Below are 16,011 nucleotides of genomic sequence, written 5' to 3' on the forward strand. Positions count from 1 at the left end.
CGCGCAGGGAGTATTGGATCATAAACGTTTTTCTTTGAATTTCTACTCATAAAACCACTTTCACAAGATTTCTCTGGTGATTATCATTCAGTTCCATATTAAAAAAAAATTTAACATTTATTTATTTTCAAGAGACAGAGCGTGAGCGGGGGAGGGGCAGAGAGGGAGACACAGAATCTGAAGCAGGCTCCAGGTTCCCAGCTGTCAGCGCAGAGCCCCGAGGGGCTCAAACCCACTGACCTTGAGATCATGACCTGAGCTGAAGTCTGACGCTTAACCGACTGAACCACCCAGGCGCCTCTCACTCCGTTCTATATTAATAATTGGTAAGACAGGCAGGCATGAAACCCTTTAAGAATGTAGCAACCAGCACACAATTGAACCTTATCAAAACTATGCAGGCTATAGATCAGCCTTGTGGGCTAAAGTTGAACAAATTTTTGCTTCTATCCCTCATCAGGTGGAGTTGGGACTTAAGATAATCTGCCTTCAAACACAAAACTTTTCCTACTGAAATGCAGCTGTTATGAGCAGCTGCTGAAATAAAAGAGCGTTGTGCTCTGCAACTCAGTCCTTGCCCAAGTACACCACTGAAGGAGGGTTAGGTTAGGACCGGGGAGTACTAACAGCCTACAAAGCAGGGCGAAATCACCCACGGCTCTTCCACTCTGCGCTTGCGCAAAGGAGGAATTAAACTCCCCGGAAAGACGCCTGGGACTCTGAGTTTGCGCAGACGCAGAGCTTCCTCAAGGCGGAACTGGGGCGACCCGGGCTCCTGCAACCTAAACACCCGGGGAGAAAGGAAGGTGGCAGACGTGCAGCGGTGCGCATGCGCGGGCACTTCTCTCGGGTGAAGGGTTGAGAGCCGGACCGGGGCGGCCAGCTGGGCTGAGAGCGGAGTAGGGTCAGGATGGACGAGGACGTGCTGACCACCCTGAAGATCCTCATCATCGGCGAGAGTGGCGTGGGCAAGTCCAGGTGAGGCGAGCCTGCGGGCCGTGACGAGGGCAGCGGGGCTCTTGTTGCCTCCGTGGCCTCTGTCTGCTGGGCCGCGACGGGAACGGTAAAGGCGGCGGGCCAGGCTGGGGGCGGGTTCCGCGGGTTCTTCCCGGCCTCTGGGCCGCGCGGTCCTGCGGCCCCTGTCCTCCCGGCGCCCGCCCGGTTCTCGGCCTGTGCCAGGCCCGACTTGTCTGGATCGCTTCTCCTTCCGTCGCGCCGAATAAACAATTCCGAGGGCCGCCGCTCGGCCGGCAGGTTTGCTGCCGACCAGCCTAGGGCGTGGCGGGCGGGTTTGGCCCGAGTGAGGCCGAGCGCGAAGCCGGGTCTCGGCCCCCGGGGTCCAGGCTCACTGTCATTCACCCCGCGAGTTGAGTTGGAACTTCAGCGCTTTGGTTTTTGTCAAGCTTTCTCTGAACACGCAGGGCTCTGCACGGGAAGTTTCGCGACGCCTTAGGTCACATTCCTGGCCTATTTTGGTGCACCCCGTTGCCGCTTCTCTGTTTCTTTATGAGTCAGCCGTGAAAGAACTCCTTGGTCTTCTGACCCCTTGAGTAATTCACCTTAGCCTAAGATACTAGTTGAAGCGGCGGACCACCTTTGAGAGTAACGTGTTATTGTCACCTCGCGTTCTGCCACATCATCTGGAGGTAAAAGAACAAAGTAGTATTTTGTGTTTTCTTTCTTGATTTTTTCTTGAGGGACGGTGGTAACGGACGGTAAGTTCGAGTTAAATGTCAGGGAAGGCTCGGTGGGTGTTGCAAGCGGGGTGTGATTTCATTCAAGCCTTGGGACAGAGTTCTCCAAGTAATGTTATCCTTGCCATCTGATGATTATCATCATCACTGGCTTATATTCTAGGCTGTCTTGATTTTTAAACAATATTCAAATTTCGGGAGCTGTAAATAATTCCATGGTTTGGCTGTGCCTCCTGCTAACCGTATCGTTCAAATCACTTCATGAAGTTTTCCTTTTGTTTAGATGCTTACGGGTTTGAAATTTTATTCTGTAATATGTTCTGCAATTGTATATATTTCTGAAGTATGGCAATGTAGTTTCTAATTTTCCTCATTTAATGTTCTCAGTGTATATTGGAGTGGGGGATTGGCACATAACAGGGAATAAATTTATGAATCTATGGGCTAGCAAAATAGTATGGTGTGTGTGTTATTTAAGGGTTTCAATATTTTTCATGATCACCATCTATTATTTGAGGGTTAAAAAGTTAGTTAATATATTGAACATTGTCAAAAGGAATTCTATAGCCTCGCGACCTTTCTTTTTTTCATAAGATGTGACTCTCATTTAGGTTAAGGCATATGAAATTGCTGATTTTGAACTCAAGAATGGTTAAATGTCATTTTCTGCAGTTCAACCCAATACAAGTTTGGTTGGCCCTTTTTTTAAATGTATTGGAGGGATGACTATTTAGGTCCTGTTGAAATTTTCTGGAAGGTTAATTGGAGCGTTTACATAATTGAGGTTCTTCCTCTAGCATGAAATCTGTGAAATGGATTTACTGGTTTCCTTACTTCTCTCCCCTCAGACAAACAAACGTGTTTGGATCTAATCTCCAAGCTTTTCTAAGTACCTAATGGTGAATTTTCAGCTGCTTACTGCAAAATTTTAACACCTTTAACTACCTCTTTCAAGAAAGGATTGTGTTTAGGGAGAGAGTTGGCATCTGTCTATATACCTATCTAGATGCAGATACACTAGACAGGCACTATTGGTGTATGTGATATACTGTGGAAAACACCCTTGAACACTTTGTGGATGAGAGTAAATGACTCTGCTAAAATAGAAGCCTATGCTTTTTAAGGTGAGTTAGTACAAAAACATTTGTCACGGATACAATCTTCAAGGGTTGTTCTGACCAGTAAGTTTCTATGATCTAGAACTAGTAGAAGTGCAACATCACTTGTATTGTTGCATGACAAAGGACATCTTTTTTTTAAAATTTAAATTAATTAATTAATTAAAATCCAAGTTAGTTAACATATGGTGTAATAATGATTTCAGGAAAAGAATTTAATGATTCGTCACTTACTTGGAACACCCAGTGCTCATGCCAACAAGTGTCCTCCTTAATGCCCCTTGCCCATTTAGCCCATCCCCCCAGCCTGCATCCCTCCAAGCAACCCTCAGCTTGTTCTCTGTATTTAAGAGTCTCTTATGGTTTGTCTTCCTCTCTGTTTTTTAATATTATTTTTGCTTCCTTTCCCTTATGTTCATCTGTTTTGTCACTACACAGAATATCTTAACTAATTCAAATTAGTGGGTGATTTTTCCAGTTTATTTCAGACTGTTGGAGTATAATGAGCATGGGTGATAGCAGTCAGATCAGGATTATGAAACTGGTGCTGCCACTTGTGTGACCTTGTGTGTGATACTTGAACACTCTAGGCCTTCCTTTCTTCATTTGAAAAATGAGGTTCGAATGGAAATCCCTCAAACCTTAACTGATGTTAAATGTATGAGATTCTTCTGTGGCTCACAGTGGGGAAGTAAAGAAGTAGCGAAGTGTTTCAGAGACTGGAATGGATTATAGAGACTTTGTATTATCTAAATTGCTGTCTCTCCTATCCCTCTTGTATCCCCATCCTTTTTGGCCAATTTCATTTGTAAATTAGGAAAGGCAGACTAATTATGATCACACTGTTTATTGGAAACTTGGTCTCCTCTCAGTGATACAGTGGTAGTTACTCCTTCCATCTCTCTCTCTGCTCCTTTAACTTTTGCTCCTTTAACTTTGAAAATATGAAAGCTTAAATATACATCCTTTAGAGCTTTGGTTCTTAATCATTTCCTGGTTGTGGATTCTTTAAAAAATCTAATGGAGAAATAGACTCTCTGCCTAGAAGAAAGCAGAGCATAGAGTTTAGAATACATTTCCAGCTAACAGTGTACCCCTGGCTAAGTTCTGCTTATGTTAAAATGTGTTGCTTTGTACCATATCAGTTCCCTGTCCTTCCTGACAAAGTACCATTAATGACAAGTGTTATTGTAAGGATTAGCAATTGTGTAAGAAGAACCGCTGGCTCAAGTGTGTGGCATATTGTTGATGTTCAATAAATCATAGCCAATACTCTTGTTATTATTGTATTGTTCTGGTGTTATGATTGCTACTACTACTCTATAAGGTTCTTATGTTTTTGTAATAATATCTCTCTGGTGACTGAGTATGGATACCTACCTTTTCCATTCTAAAATTATGAGTAACTACATTTTTAGTGAAATCTTCACTTTTATTAACTTAAAATTTAATGTTGGGGAGGGAAGATTTTTACAAGTGCAGCCTTTTAAGGTCCTTGTTAGTGCTGTCACGTAACTCATGTTGGAAGTAAAAACAGTACAGTCAAGAGGGTTCAATGTTAAGTAGAAAAATCTACAATTTGTTTCACTTTTGTGGTGCTGGTTTTATGGTAAACACAAGAAGGCAAAACCAAGAAAAGGAGAGTTAATCCCTTAACACCAGATTTTGAATACCAAAAGGCCATTATGTGTTGCAATATACTCTGGACAAAAAAAACAAAAAAAACCAAAAAACAAAAAAACAAACCCTCTAGCAGCAATAATTACAACCTGTAGAAATATATATATATATATATACACACACACACATATATATATATATTTTCAGTTCAAACATCTGATAGCTCTTTCCTTGATCTTACTAATGCATACAGGTGAATAGAACAATCTAGTCCTATTGTTGGAGATGATGTGAGGGAGGATTGATTAATTTTATAAATCCAGGGCTTTAAGAAAAGCTTAGATTTTATTTTTGAAGAGCTTTTAATAACTGGCACTTTACCTTACATTAAATAAGTAATTCTGGGAGATATATAATCTTAGAGTACTCATAATGGTGTCTTTTGCTTTTATTTCATCTCTTCCCTTCTAGTTTCTTTACTGTTTCCTGGATTTAGTCCTTATCTCTCACCATAACCATGGCAGTTGTCTTCTGTTAATTTTCTTGCTTTTTTTTTTTTTCCGTCATTAACTTTTCTCTACATTTTCAAAATGTAAGAGCATTTCTTGCCATTTTTTTTTTTTAAGCTTTCAGTAGCTCCCTGTGGCCTACTTGATTTCATACACCCTACTTAGCATTTGCCAGAATATAGTTATTCTGTCTCTGGTATGATCTGTCTAGCCTCACTTTTTGCTAGATCTTTTCTTCCCACTTAGGTAGTAGTCCCACTACTTGTTACAAAATGATAGATTTTCTCACCTGTATGCTTTTACTTGAATTCAGAGTGGATTACACATCAGACTTAAACAAAACATTAATTTGTTGTATTCCAAGAGACTTATTTTCCCCCCTTTTGTCCATGTCACAGTATAATGTTTTTGCCGATACTATTTTCTCACAAGGACGTACCAGTACAGTTCAAAACCAAAACCAAAACACAGCCCAAATCTTTTCACACTTGGGAATTATGTAGGGGAGCATGGGGACTATATTAAGTAAACTATTGTGCTCTTGGGATTCTTTTATTGCCTTTTCAATAATTTAATTATTGGAATTAAATTATTATAATAATAAATAATTAAATTATTTTCAATAATTTAATATACCTGTATTGAAGCAGTATTTATATACCTGCACTGAGGCAGTATTTGTGGGAGCAGACCAACATCAGCTATTCTTATTTGTGTCTAATTTGTAACAAAATGTAATACATGGTTAAGAAAAAAGAGAAATTTCTAATCTGTCTTTTTAACATCTCTTTTAGCCTGCTCTTGAGGTTCACAGATGATACTTTTGATCCAGAACTTGCAGCAACGATAGGTAAGCCTGTATTTAAAAATTCAATAGAGGGGCGCCTGGGTGGCTCAGTCGATTAAGCATCCGACTTGGGCTCAGGTCATGATCTCACGGTTTGTGGGTTCGAGCCCTGCGTCAGGCTCTGCTGACAGCTCAGAGCCTGGAGCCTGCTTCTGATTCTGTGTCTCTCTCTCTCTGCCCTTCCCCTGCTCACGCTCTCTCTCTCTCTCTGTCTCTCAAAAATAAATAAATGTAAAAAATTAAAAAAAATTAAATTAAATTAAAAAAAATTGAATAGAAATGCCACATATTTTCTTGCCTTCAGTCTGTTTTATCTGATTCCTTCTATCCTTCATCTCACCACCCCATTGCTTCCATGTCTGTTGCTTTCATGTCTTCTTTATCTTTCAAGGCTCAACTTGGTTTCATTAAACTTCTGGAGCCTTTGTAGATCTCACCAAGCAAAACTAACTTTATTTGTTGGTTCATGGCACTTTGTTTTATCACTGTGGATATTATGATTATCTGTACACACATTTCTTTCTTGTACTATGCATTGTCTTTTATTTAGCAGCATATAATTATCTGAATATTTATTGTATGCCAGGCATTGTCCTGAGAGGTCGGGTTATAATGATGAATAATGCAGACTTGGTGTCTATCATCATGGACCTAACAGTATCACCTACTAGCAGACTGTGTTGCCTTTTTAGCGTTTGCTACAGTATCTTGCATATGTTCTGAACTCAACAGGTTTATTGATATTAGTTGTTAAAGATTGTTAGAAGCAGTAATACCTAAGTGGCTTTTTAAAATGAAATTTAGATTGCCTGAAAGTGGTTTGCTACACTAGCTTACTAGAATACATGAGAAAATAGAGCTAAATATTTACCAAAATATGTCACATGTTTAGGGAGTAGATGACAATAGAAAAGTATCAAGAGACAGCGTGCAGTATGTGAAAGAGCTGAGTCAGAGCAGGATAGTAGTCTTGGCTCTGCCTTGAACCAGTTGTCTAGATTTTGAGCAAGTCCTTTAACTTCACTGTTTTCAGAGCGATAATACGTTTTTCTTACAGCTCTAAAATTTCATGATCTGATGAGCAGAATGTAGTAAATACGATCCTAGCATTATTATTAGGGAAAATGAGTTTCTCTTAACTGGCTTTATTTGTTTTCATTTATTGTGTGTGTAGATTTATTTTTGTTTCCTTTTTTTTCAAATGTTAAATAATTTCATACTTAGAGAAAGGTTATAAAAATAGTACAAGAATTTTTGCATAGCCCCAAACATTAATATTTATGCTTTAAACATATGCTTTATCATTCTTCCTTTACATACACATACCAGTATTCTTGTTTTTTTTTTTTTTTTTAATTGAGAATAAAACTGGAGATATGATTAACCTCTAAATACTTTGGTGTGTATTTCCTAAATGAAGATGGATACAATTCTACTCTATATAGACAGATTTCATTAATTGTCTCCCTAATGTCTTATTTAGAAAAAAAAAGAAAAAACTATGTTTTGTTTCTGGTCCAGGATCCAGTCCAGGATCACACACAATTTAGTTGTCATTTCTCTCCAGTCTTTCTTTGTCTTTCATGGCTTTGACATTTTTGGAGTTCTTACAGGTCACTTACATCGTAGAATATCCTTCAATTGCATTTGTCCAAAGTATCCTCATGGTTAGATTCAGGTTATGCCTTTTTGACAGGAATTCTTCAAAGTGTTTCTCAGAGTATGGTGGATATTTGTACCATTCCTGTGATGGAATTTAGGTTACTTAAAGTGACATATGCCAAGTTTCTTTACTATGAAGTGTCATTCTGTCATTCTAACTGTGGTGGTTATCAAACGGTGATTTTTCAAGTCCCATCATTCCATCTACATTTCTTATTTACAATTCTGTAAGGAGGAGGTCTCTTTTTTGTTTCTTTCTATCAATATGTACTCACAGTGCCCCTAAATGTTTAGTCAGTTATACCAAGCATTACTTAGCTTTTGTGTGGCATATTAACATTTACCGATTTAGTTTTATGTGTGTGAAAAGGAGTCATTTAAAACACTAGTAATTTAGGGGCACCTGGGTGGCTTAGTCGGTTAAGCATCGAACCTTGGCTCAGGTCACGATCTCATGGTTCGTGAGTTCGAGCGCCGCGTCGGGCTCTGGGCTGACAGCTCAGAGCCTGGAGCCTGCTTCAGATTCTGTGTCTCCCTCTCTCTGTGCCCCTCCCTGGCTCACGCTCTGTCTCTCACTCTCTCTCAAAAATAAAATAAAAACATTAAACAAAATTTAAAACACTAGTAACTTAAAATCCATTTTAATTTGGCTTTTATATATTACTTGTTCCTTTAAAAAATTGGTAGTAAACTTCATTTCACTCAGAACATGCCTAACAATGGATAGTGAGGAGAAGGGTAGTAACTGGCAGGAAAATAAATTTGCCTAGAGTTAAAATTTTACTCAGGGAATGATCCGTATATAATACAAAGCCATCTGTCCTCATTTCAAACCCGACTGGAATCTGGGGAGTATGATAAATTATGTGTTGTCCTTACTATTAAAAAGACTTTGTCTGCTTTAAAAACAAATACTGAGGTTGTGGCATACTGATGAGTACATACATAATTTGTTCCCCAGATGGGCCCTGGGTCTTGAAAAGTATCGTTCACATTTAGGCATCAGATTATTTTCTGCCTTAGGTTATAACTAACATACACATGAGTTTTTAAAATAAAAGCAATTAGCCCATTTGCTATAATGACCTGGTAAAAATTAGTGCATTGTGGAAAATTAGTATCTTACCAATAAAATAGTAAGGAAAGCATACTTTTATCTTTCAGTAATATGGTGAGACACTCAAGTTTTTGTCTTGTATAAAATATCCTTTTAACATATTTGTTAGATTTTGAGTCTGAGGATGGTACAATAAAGTTGGCGTTTTCTTTTTTTCCTTTCTGGCAGTCGGCCAGAGTAACAACAAAGAGAGGGAAAAACTAAAACACATACGCTGTATTCCACTGAACTAGAAGTGAGCTAAAAACCCTAGGCCACAAAATAGGCGGAATGTCTGCCAAAAGCAGCGAGAATAAGCAGGCTGCATGTGGGAAGTGGAGCGAGATACCACAGCTATAGAGCTTGGAACCAGCAAAAGATGCTTCACGAAACCGAGAGGCCCACCCTGAGATGCAAAACCAAAATCCCTTGTTTGCAAAAGCAACATGGGCTTTTAAAGCTGATGGCAGGAGTTTCCCTGTACCTGGTTTGATTCTAAGAAGTTGGGGAGATGAAGCCAAACAGGCTTTTTTTTGGCATTTTTCTGTCTCTGTAGCAGTGGGGAAGAGATGTCTTTGCATCCTGAAAACCTCAGGGCTGCCTGTCTTCAGTGGCTGTTGAGAATTTAAAAAAAAAAGAAAAAGAAAAAGATTCTCATGTAAAACCCTGAATCAAGACAAAGTTTTTCTGGTCAAGAACTGGAGTGACTATGGCCTTCTTCATGAACCTCTTACAAATAGCTTATCCAAAAAACCCCCAACCTCCTTAATTTAAAGATGAATGAACAAAAGGATTTCAGCTGAAGGCCACTCCTACCTTTCCAGAATCAAAAAGGAAGAAAGTAGCAGAAAAACCAAGGACAGATAAAGCATACTCAACAGAAAAAATACTTCTGTAAGGGAGTTGAAAATCATGTCCAACCATTTTGTTAATTTAGAACACTTTTTGGGGGGGTGCCTGGGTGGCTCAGTCGGTTGGGCGTCCGACTTCAGCTCAGGTCACGATCTCGCGGTCCGTGAGTTCGAGCCCCGCGTCGGGCTCTGGGCTGATGGCTCAGAGCCTGGAGCCTGCTTCAGATGCTATGACTCCCTCTCTCTCTGCCCCTCCCCTGTTCATGCTCTGTCTCTCTCTGTCTCAAAAATAAATAAAATGTTAAAAAAAATTAAAAAAAATAAATAAAACACTTTTTGGAAGTATTTACCACTGAGAGCACAAAGCAGTGATAGAAGAGGTCAGGGAAGAGATAGTGTAGCCGCATGAGAAAATGCAATGTAAGCTGATTGAGCAGAAAGAAAAATAAGGTAAGAAAATAAAACCATCGCTGCAGTGAAGGTGAAATTAGAAGGATCACAAGGGACAGTAGAGACTGTGGAAAAAAAAATAAAGGACAGGGAAGCTAGAAATGGAAAAAGTGGGTGGCATTTATGAAAGTGAATAAAAATGTTAAAACACATTAGAGAAAACGATGTGGAAATCAGAAAAGGAGATTCAGCATATGTGTATTTGAATCTTAGAAGAAGAAATAGAATGAGGCAACAGATACAAAGGTATAACCCAAGGTAATTATTTCTGACATAAAAATACACACAAAATTGTAAGAATATATTGAACAGGTCTTTTGTTTGCTACGTAGGGGTGTTTGAAAGAAAAAGGCATAAAGTTTCTTTTTCTGCTGTGGCAAGGCCATATGATGGTACTTAATCGGCTGCATAAATAGAACTAATTGAAATGGTAAGGATCGGTTAGATCTTGTAGAAATTAGTTACACTAATTTCATATAATTTGATTACATGGGCAAAATTTGCTTCATGTTAAAGTTTTTATTTTTATTTTTAATATTTTTTAAGTTTTTGTTTTTTAATTTACTCTGTTTTAGGTAACTTACCTTTGAGTAGAAAAAGTGCTTTAAGTAAAACTTTTTTTCAAATAAAAAAATTAGAAAATTTAAAACGAGTTCTCTACTTAAGATAGCTCACAAACTGTTCCTTAATCTGGTTGTAAGACATAATTGCTAAAATATATGAAAATGGTTTGAGGTTTGATACATTTCAATGTAGACAAATTTTGGTTGTGATTGGTTAACTTAGGTCAGTGATTCTTATTACTCCCTTGTTAAGCTTTTAAAAATATTAATGAGTGTGCCCTCATATTACCTGCGTTTGGCTTCTAAGGATAAGCGGCCAAATCTGTTGCATCCACAAGTTACCTTATGGTTTGGGCTGACTTAACAAAATGACAATTTATTTAAAATAGTGACTTTATATATCTTGTTTAATGCCATAACACAAACCTGTTAAATTATTTGGAAATATTAGGTAGTTAGAAGAAAAATGTAACTATTCTGTTTCATGTAATTTGATTCAGTTAAACATTTTGATTGGAGTAAAGCAATAAAAAGGGCTCTAGCATTTCTGTATTTAGAATAATGACAAATGGTCTTCATCATATGTAAATAATTTTTTTTCCTCTTTTACTAAGGGTTTTATTGGGAGAGAGTATGACTTTTTTCATATGCCTTGTCAGCACTGATTAATGGTTGATAGACTTTTTAATACGGAAGGGTCCTTGCTTTCCTAGATAGGTCTTCGCTCATATTTTTGACATATTTCTGGATTATGTTGACTAATAGTTTAGGAGTTTTACATCTGTTTTTGTACACAAGATAGTCTTTATTTTTTTAAAAACAGGATTTTATATTAAAGTTGTACTGGTTTATAAAATGAAAGGGTTTTCTATCTTTTAAAATTGTCTTTATTAGCTTCAATATTGGAACTATCTGTTCTGTAGAGGTTACATTTTACCTGTGAGTCATTCTGATCCTTCTCCCTTCTTTACCATTCTAACCTCTTCCGGTTTTCTATTTCTTAGGACTGCCTTGGGAATGGAACTGGGAAAGCCTCCCAACTTATCTCTTAAGTTAATTGTTTATGCTTTTCCTTCATTTCTAAACTTGGATGTTTTTGTAGTCTGTCTTTTTTTAGGAACATATTTATTTAATTGTTTGAGAAATTGCTTCATTTTTTTCCTTCTAACTACTTTTCTTTTGGTTTATTTTGTTAGTTTCTTATGAGTATTAAGTTGCCTTCTTTTCAGTCCTTATTTAATAAAGATATTCTTGAAGAACAAGTTTGCTGTGCCCCATAGGTTTTAGTAGGGTGTCTAGTACTTTTTCATTGCACACTAGATAGTCTGAATTTTCAGTTTAGCTTTCTTTGAACATTTGAATTTTTTTATTTTTATTTTTATTTTTTAAGTAGGCTTCACGCCCAGTACAGAGCCTACTGCATTGTTTGAACTCACGACCCCAAGATCAGGACCTGAGCTAAGATCAAGAGTCGGATGCTTAACTGATTGAGCCACCCAGGTGCCCCAGACATTTGAAATCTTTGATTTAGGGATGTGTTTCCTAATTTCCAGGCTATTTTGTTGTCACTTTATTTCTTATTTATTGGGTAATGATATTCATTTGGAGTAAGACCATCCAACCCTCTACCAGCTTCCTGTCCATCAGCAGGAGTCAAGTTGGGGTCTTGGAATTCAGCCTACTTCTCTCAGAAGACCTTCCTCCATCTCCCCCCCCCCCCCCCCCGTTTTCCTCTCAAACATTTTTAAACTTGCTATTGCTTTTTGCCCTAAAACCATTATTGTTTGTCCCTCTCTGAGTAGTCATCACAAAAAACCCTGGCCTCCCAGGTTATTCTTCATCTCCCAGACTTTAATCTTCATGAGGTTTTGTACATCTTCATTTCTCACCCCTAGCTTCCACTCTTTCTTAACTCTTAAAACATATTTACTCTGTCCTCTGGGTAGCAGAGCACTTCCCTCGTTTCATTGTTGATACTTTTAAAGTTGTTTGTAAACTCAGATTTGGAGATCTAGGTCCTTATAATCTTGTTCCCCATTGGATCCTTAAAGCTCTTATAGTATCCCTCTTGATGTCTCCTTCCCCTGATGTTCTCCACCCTCCCTCCCACCAAGAAACTAAAACCCAGGTAAAGCAGCAAGTTTTATATTCCTTGATGAGAAGGGGGAAATTGACTTAAAGAGGTTAACCTCCTGCCTATCTAGACGTCACCTTCTAGACCTCAGTAAGAGAGCTGAGACTGAACCCAGCCTCTTAACTTCTAACTTGGTAATCTTTTAATCACAGCATAGTAATACAGAAATAAAAAGGATCAAACACAGGTTTGAGCAGAATGCCAAAAATGTTAAACATGAGAAGGAAGCAATAGAATTAAAATATATCAGTTAATTAAATGTGAATAGATCCAGGCCTCCTAAGAATTTATATTGTCAAATGGAATTGAGGAGTACTTAAATAATGAAAGGTTGAAAATAAAGGGATGGGCCAGGCAAATGTAAACAATACAAAAGCAGAGGCAGTACTATAAGGTAATTTAAAGTAGAATTTAAGGTTAATGCACTGGACATAATGAAATAGGACAGTTACAATAATGAAAGGCCCAATTAATTAACAGTGTAGTTATAACAGTCTTAAACAAGTAGGCACCAAACATAGATGATATATATATACACATATATATATATATATACATATATATATACACATATGTGTATATATACGTATATATATACACATATGTATATACACGTATGTATACATATGTGTATATATATACGTATATATACACACATATATATACATACGTATATACACATATGTGTATATATATACGTATATATACACACATATATATACATACGTATATACACATATGTGTATATATATACGTATATATATACACACATATATATACATACGTATATACACATATGTGTATATATATACGTATATATATACACATATATATACGTATATATATATACACACACACATATGTATATATATGTGTATATATATATGTGTGTGTGTATATATATATATACGTATATATATATATAACCAAAACCAATTCAAAACACAAGGGAATAATATGATGAGAATACAGTTATATTAGGAGATTTGTTATATCTTTTTCATAAATAAATCCAAAAGACACAAATGCGGCCATAGGGAAATAGCATAACACAATCAACAAATCTTTTTTTTTAAAGATTTTAAGTAATTTCTACACCCAACATGAAGCTTGCACTTGCAACCCCAAGATCAAGAGTTGTATGCTCTACTGAAAGTCAACCAAGCACCCCTTAATTGACAAATCTTTTAAGTGAAGAAGTCATTACTTTAAAAGCCCATGGAAAAATTTTACAAAATCAGTATTAGACTTAGCACCAAAGTAAATCTTAAATAGGAAAGAAGCAGAAATAATACATGTTCTCTGATAATTTATTCTTTCAGAAAATATTTTTGATATGTTCTGTTACTAGCATATGTTTTTTAAAAGTTATCCCCCAGTAATATTGACTTTTTTGGGGATACAGGTTTTTTGAATTTTAACGTGTATTATACAAATTTGTATAGTCATTTAACTATTACCACAGTCAAGATATTAAACAGTTTCATCATCCCCCCAAAAAACTACCTATTGCCTTTTCAGTCTTATTTTTTCCTTGCCTCTAGCCCCTGAAGACTGCCCCTGCTCAGTCTTCATCACTATAATTTTATTTTTTTGAGAATGTCATGTAAATGGAATATATTATGCAAACTTTTTAGACTTTTTTCACTTAACATAGTACCTTTGAACTATATCCAAGCTGTTGCACATTAGTCGTTTGTTTCTTTTTTTTTAACGTTTGTTTATTTTTGAGAGAGAGAAAGACAGAGCATGAGTGGGGGAGGGGCAGGGAGAGAGGGAGACACAGAATCCGAAGCAGGCTCCAGGCTCTGAGCTGTCAGCACAGAGCCCAACGCGGGGCTCAAACTCACGAACCATGAGATCATGACCTGAGTTGAAGTTGGATGCTTAACCGACTGAGCCACCCAAACACCCTGTCATTTGTTTCTTTTTATTGCTGGGTTGTATTCCATTGCATGGATGTTGCAGAGTTGATTTATCCATCCACTTATTATAGGACACTGGATTGTTTCCAGTTTTTGATGGTTATGAATAGACCTGTTATAAACATTCAGGTACAGGATTTTATATAAATATTAATTTTTATAACCTTAGAGTAAATAGACCAGTAATAGGATTGCTGGATCATATGGTAAATGCATGTTTAACTTTCATCCATTTTTTAATAGAGTGATTGCATCATTTTACATTCCCACTAGTAGTGTATGGAAGTTCCTGTTCTCTGCATCCTCCCCTTTTACACTTAGCACAATCAGATTTAAAAGTTTTAACCATTCCAATATGTATGTCTTGGTAATCTCATTGTAGTTTAATTTGCATTGCCTACTGATAAATGATGTTGAGTGTCTTTAAAGTTCATATTTGCTAGCTAGCTATCTGTATTTTGAGTGTGTGTGTGGAGTGTGTAAATCTTTTGTTCATTTAAAAAATTTTTTTCCTTATTGTTGAGTTTTGAGAGTTCTTTATTCTGCATGTAAGTCCCTTATTACATGATATGTGCTTTGCATATATTTTCTTAGTCTGTGGCTCCTCTTGTCATTCTCTTAACAAATTTCTAAAAGCAGAAATTCGTAATTTGATGAAATTCAATTTGTCAATTTTTTCTTATCAGTAGTGGTTTCAGGGGCGCCTGGGTGGCTCAGTCAGTTAAGGGTCCCACTCTTGATTTTGGCTAAGGTCATGGTCTCATGGTCATGATATTGAGCCCTGTGTCTGGCTCTGCACTGGGCATAGAGCCTCCCTCCATCCCTCTCTGTCTCCCTCTCCCTCCCTCTGCCCCAGGTGTGTGCACTTGAGAGCTGCCTGCCCCCTCAAAAAAAAAAATGATGGTTTCAGTGTTGTACCCTTTTGCTTAACAGAGGGTTGGAATGATTTTCTCCCTATGTTTTCCTCTAGATGTTTTACAGTTTTATGTGCTACTTTAGGTCTGTGCTTCATTTTGATTTAATTTTTGGGTACAGTATAAAACATATATGAATCAAAGTTCTTTTTCCTCCTCTCCTCACCTGCCCTATTGTGTATATGTTCTAAAATCATTTGTTGAAAAGACTGTCCCTTCTGTACTGCATAGCTTTTGGACCTTTGTAAAAATATCAGTTGTTTATATATGTGTGAGTCTGTTTCTGGACTCTGTCTCATTAATTTATTTGTCTTTATGTCAGTGCCTTACTATCCTGATTTCTGTAGCTTTATAATAGATCTAGAAGTCATATATTGTTGGTACCAATTTTGTACTTTTTTCAAAATTATTTTGGTTATTCTGGTTTCTTTGCATTTCCCAATTAATTTTTATAATTAGATAGTTGATTTACAAACAAAAGCTTGCCAGGATTTTTGTAGGGATTGCAGTTGAATCTATATAGATCAATTTGGGGAGAATTAACCTTTTAACAATATTGAGTCTTATGATCAGAGAACAAATTAAATGTCTCTGTTCATTTAGGTCTTTTAAAATTTCAGAGTGGTTA

The 16,011-nt window shown here is 37.1% G+C and overlaps 1 protein-coding gene across 1 annotated transcript in view; it reads left to right on the plus strand.

Annotated features, from left to right (window-relative positions):
- The first annotated feature begins 766 nt into the window (after positions 1-766).
- The window catches only part of RAB18 (RAB18, member RAS oncogene family), a 37,499-nt gene continuing 22,254 nt past the window's right edge, over positions 767-16,011 (plus strand). The window contains exons 1-2 of the mRNA XM_042991289.1: positions 767-978; positions 5,736-5,791. Coding sequence (XP_042847223.1) covers positions 911-978; positions 5,736-5,791 — 124 coding nt within the window. The 5' untranslated portion in view covers positions 767-910. The remainder of the gene's footprint in view (positions 979-5,735; positions 5,792-16,011) is intronic.

Source organism: Panthera tigris, chromosome B4 (assembly GCF_018350195.1).
Source record: "Panthera tigris isolate Pti1 chromosome B4, P.tigris_Pti1_mat1.1, whole genome shotgun sequence".
NCBI classification, from domain to species: domain Eukaryota; kingdom Metazoa; phylum Chordata; class Mammalia; order Carnivora; family Felidae; genus Panthera; species Panthera tigris.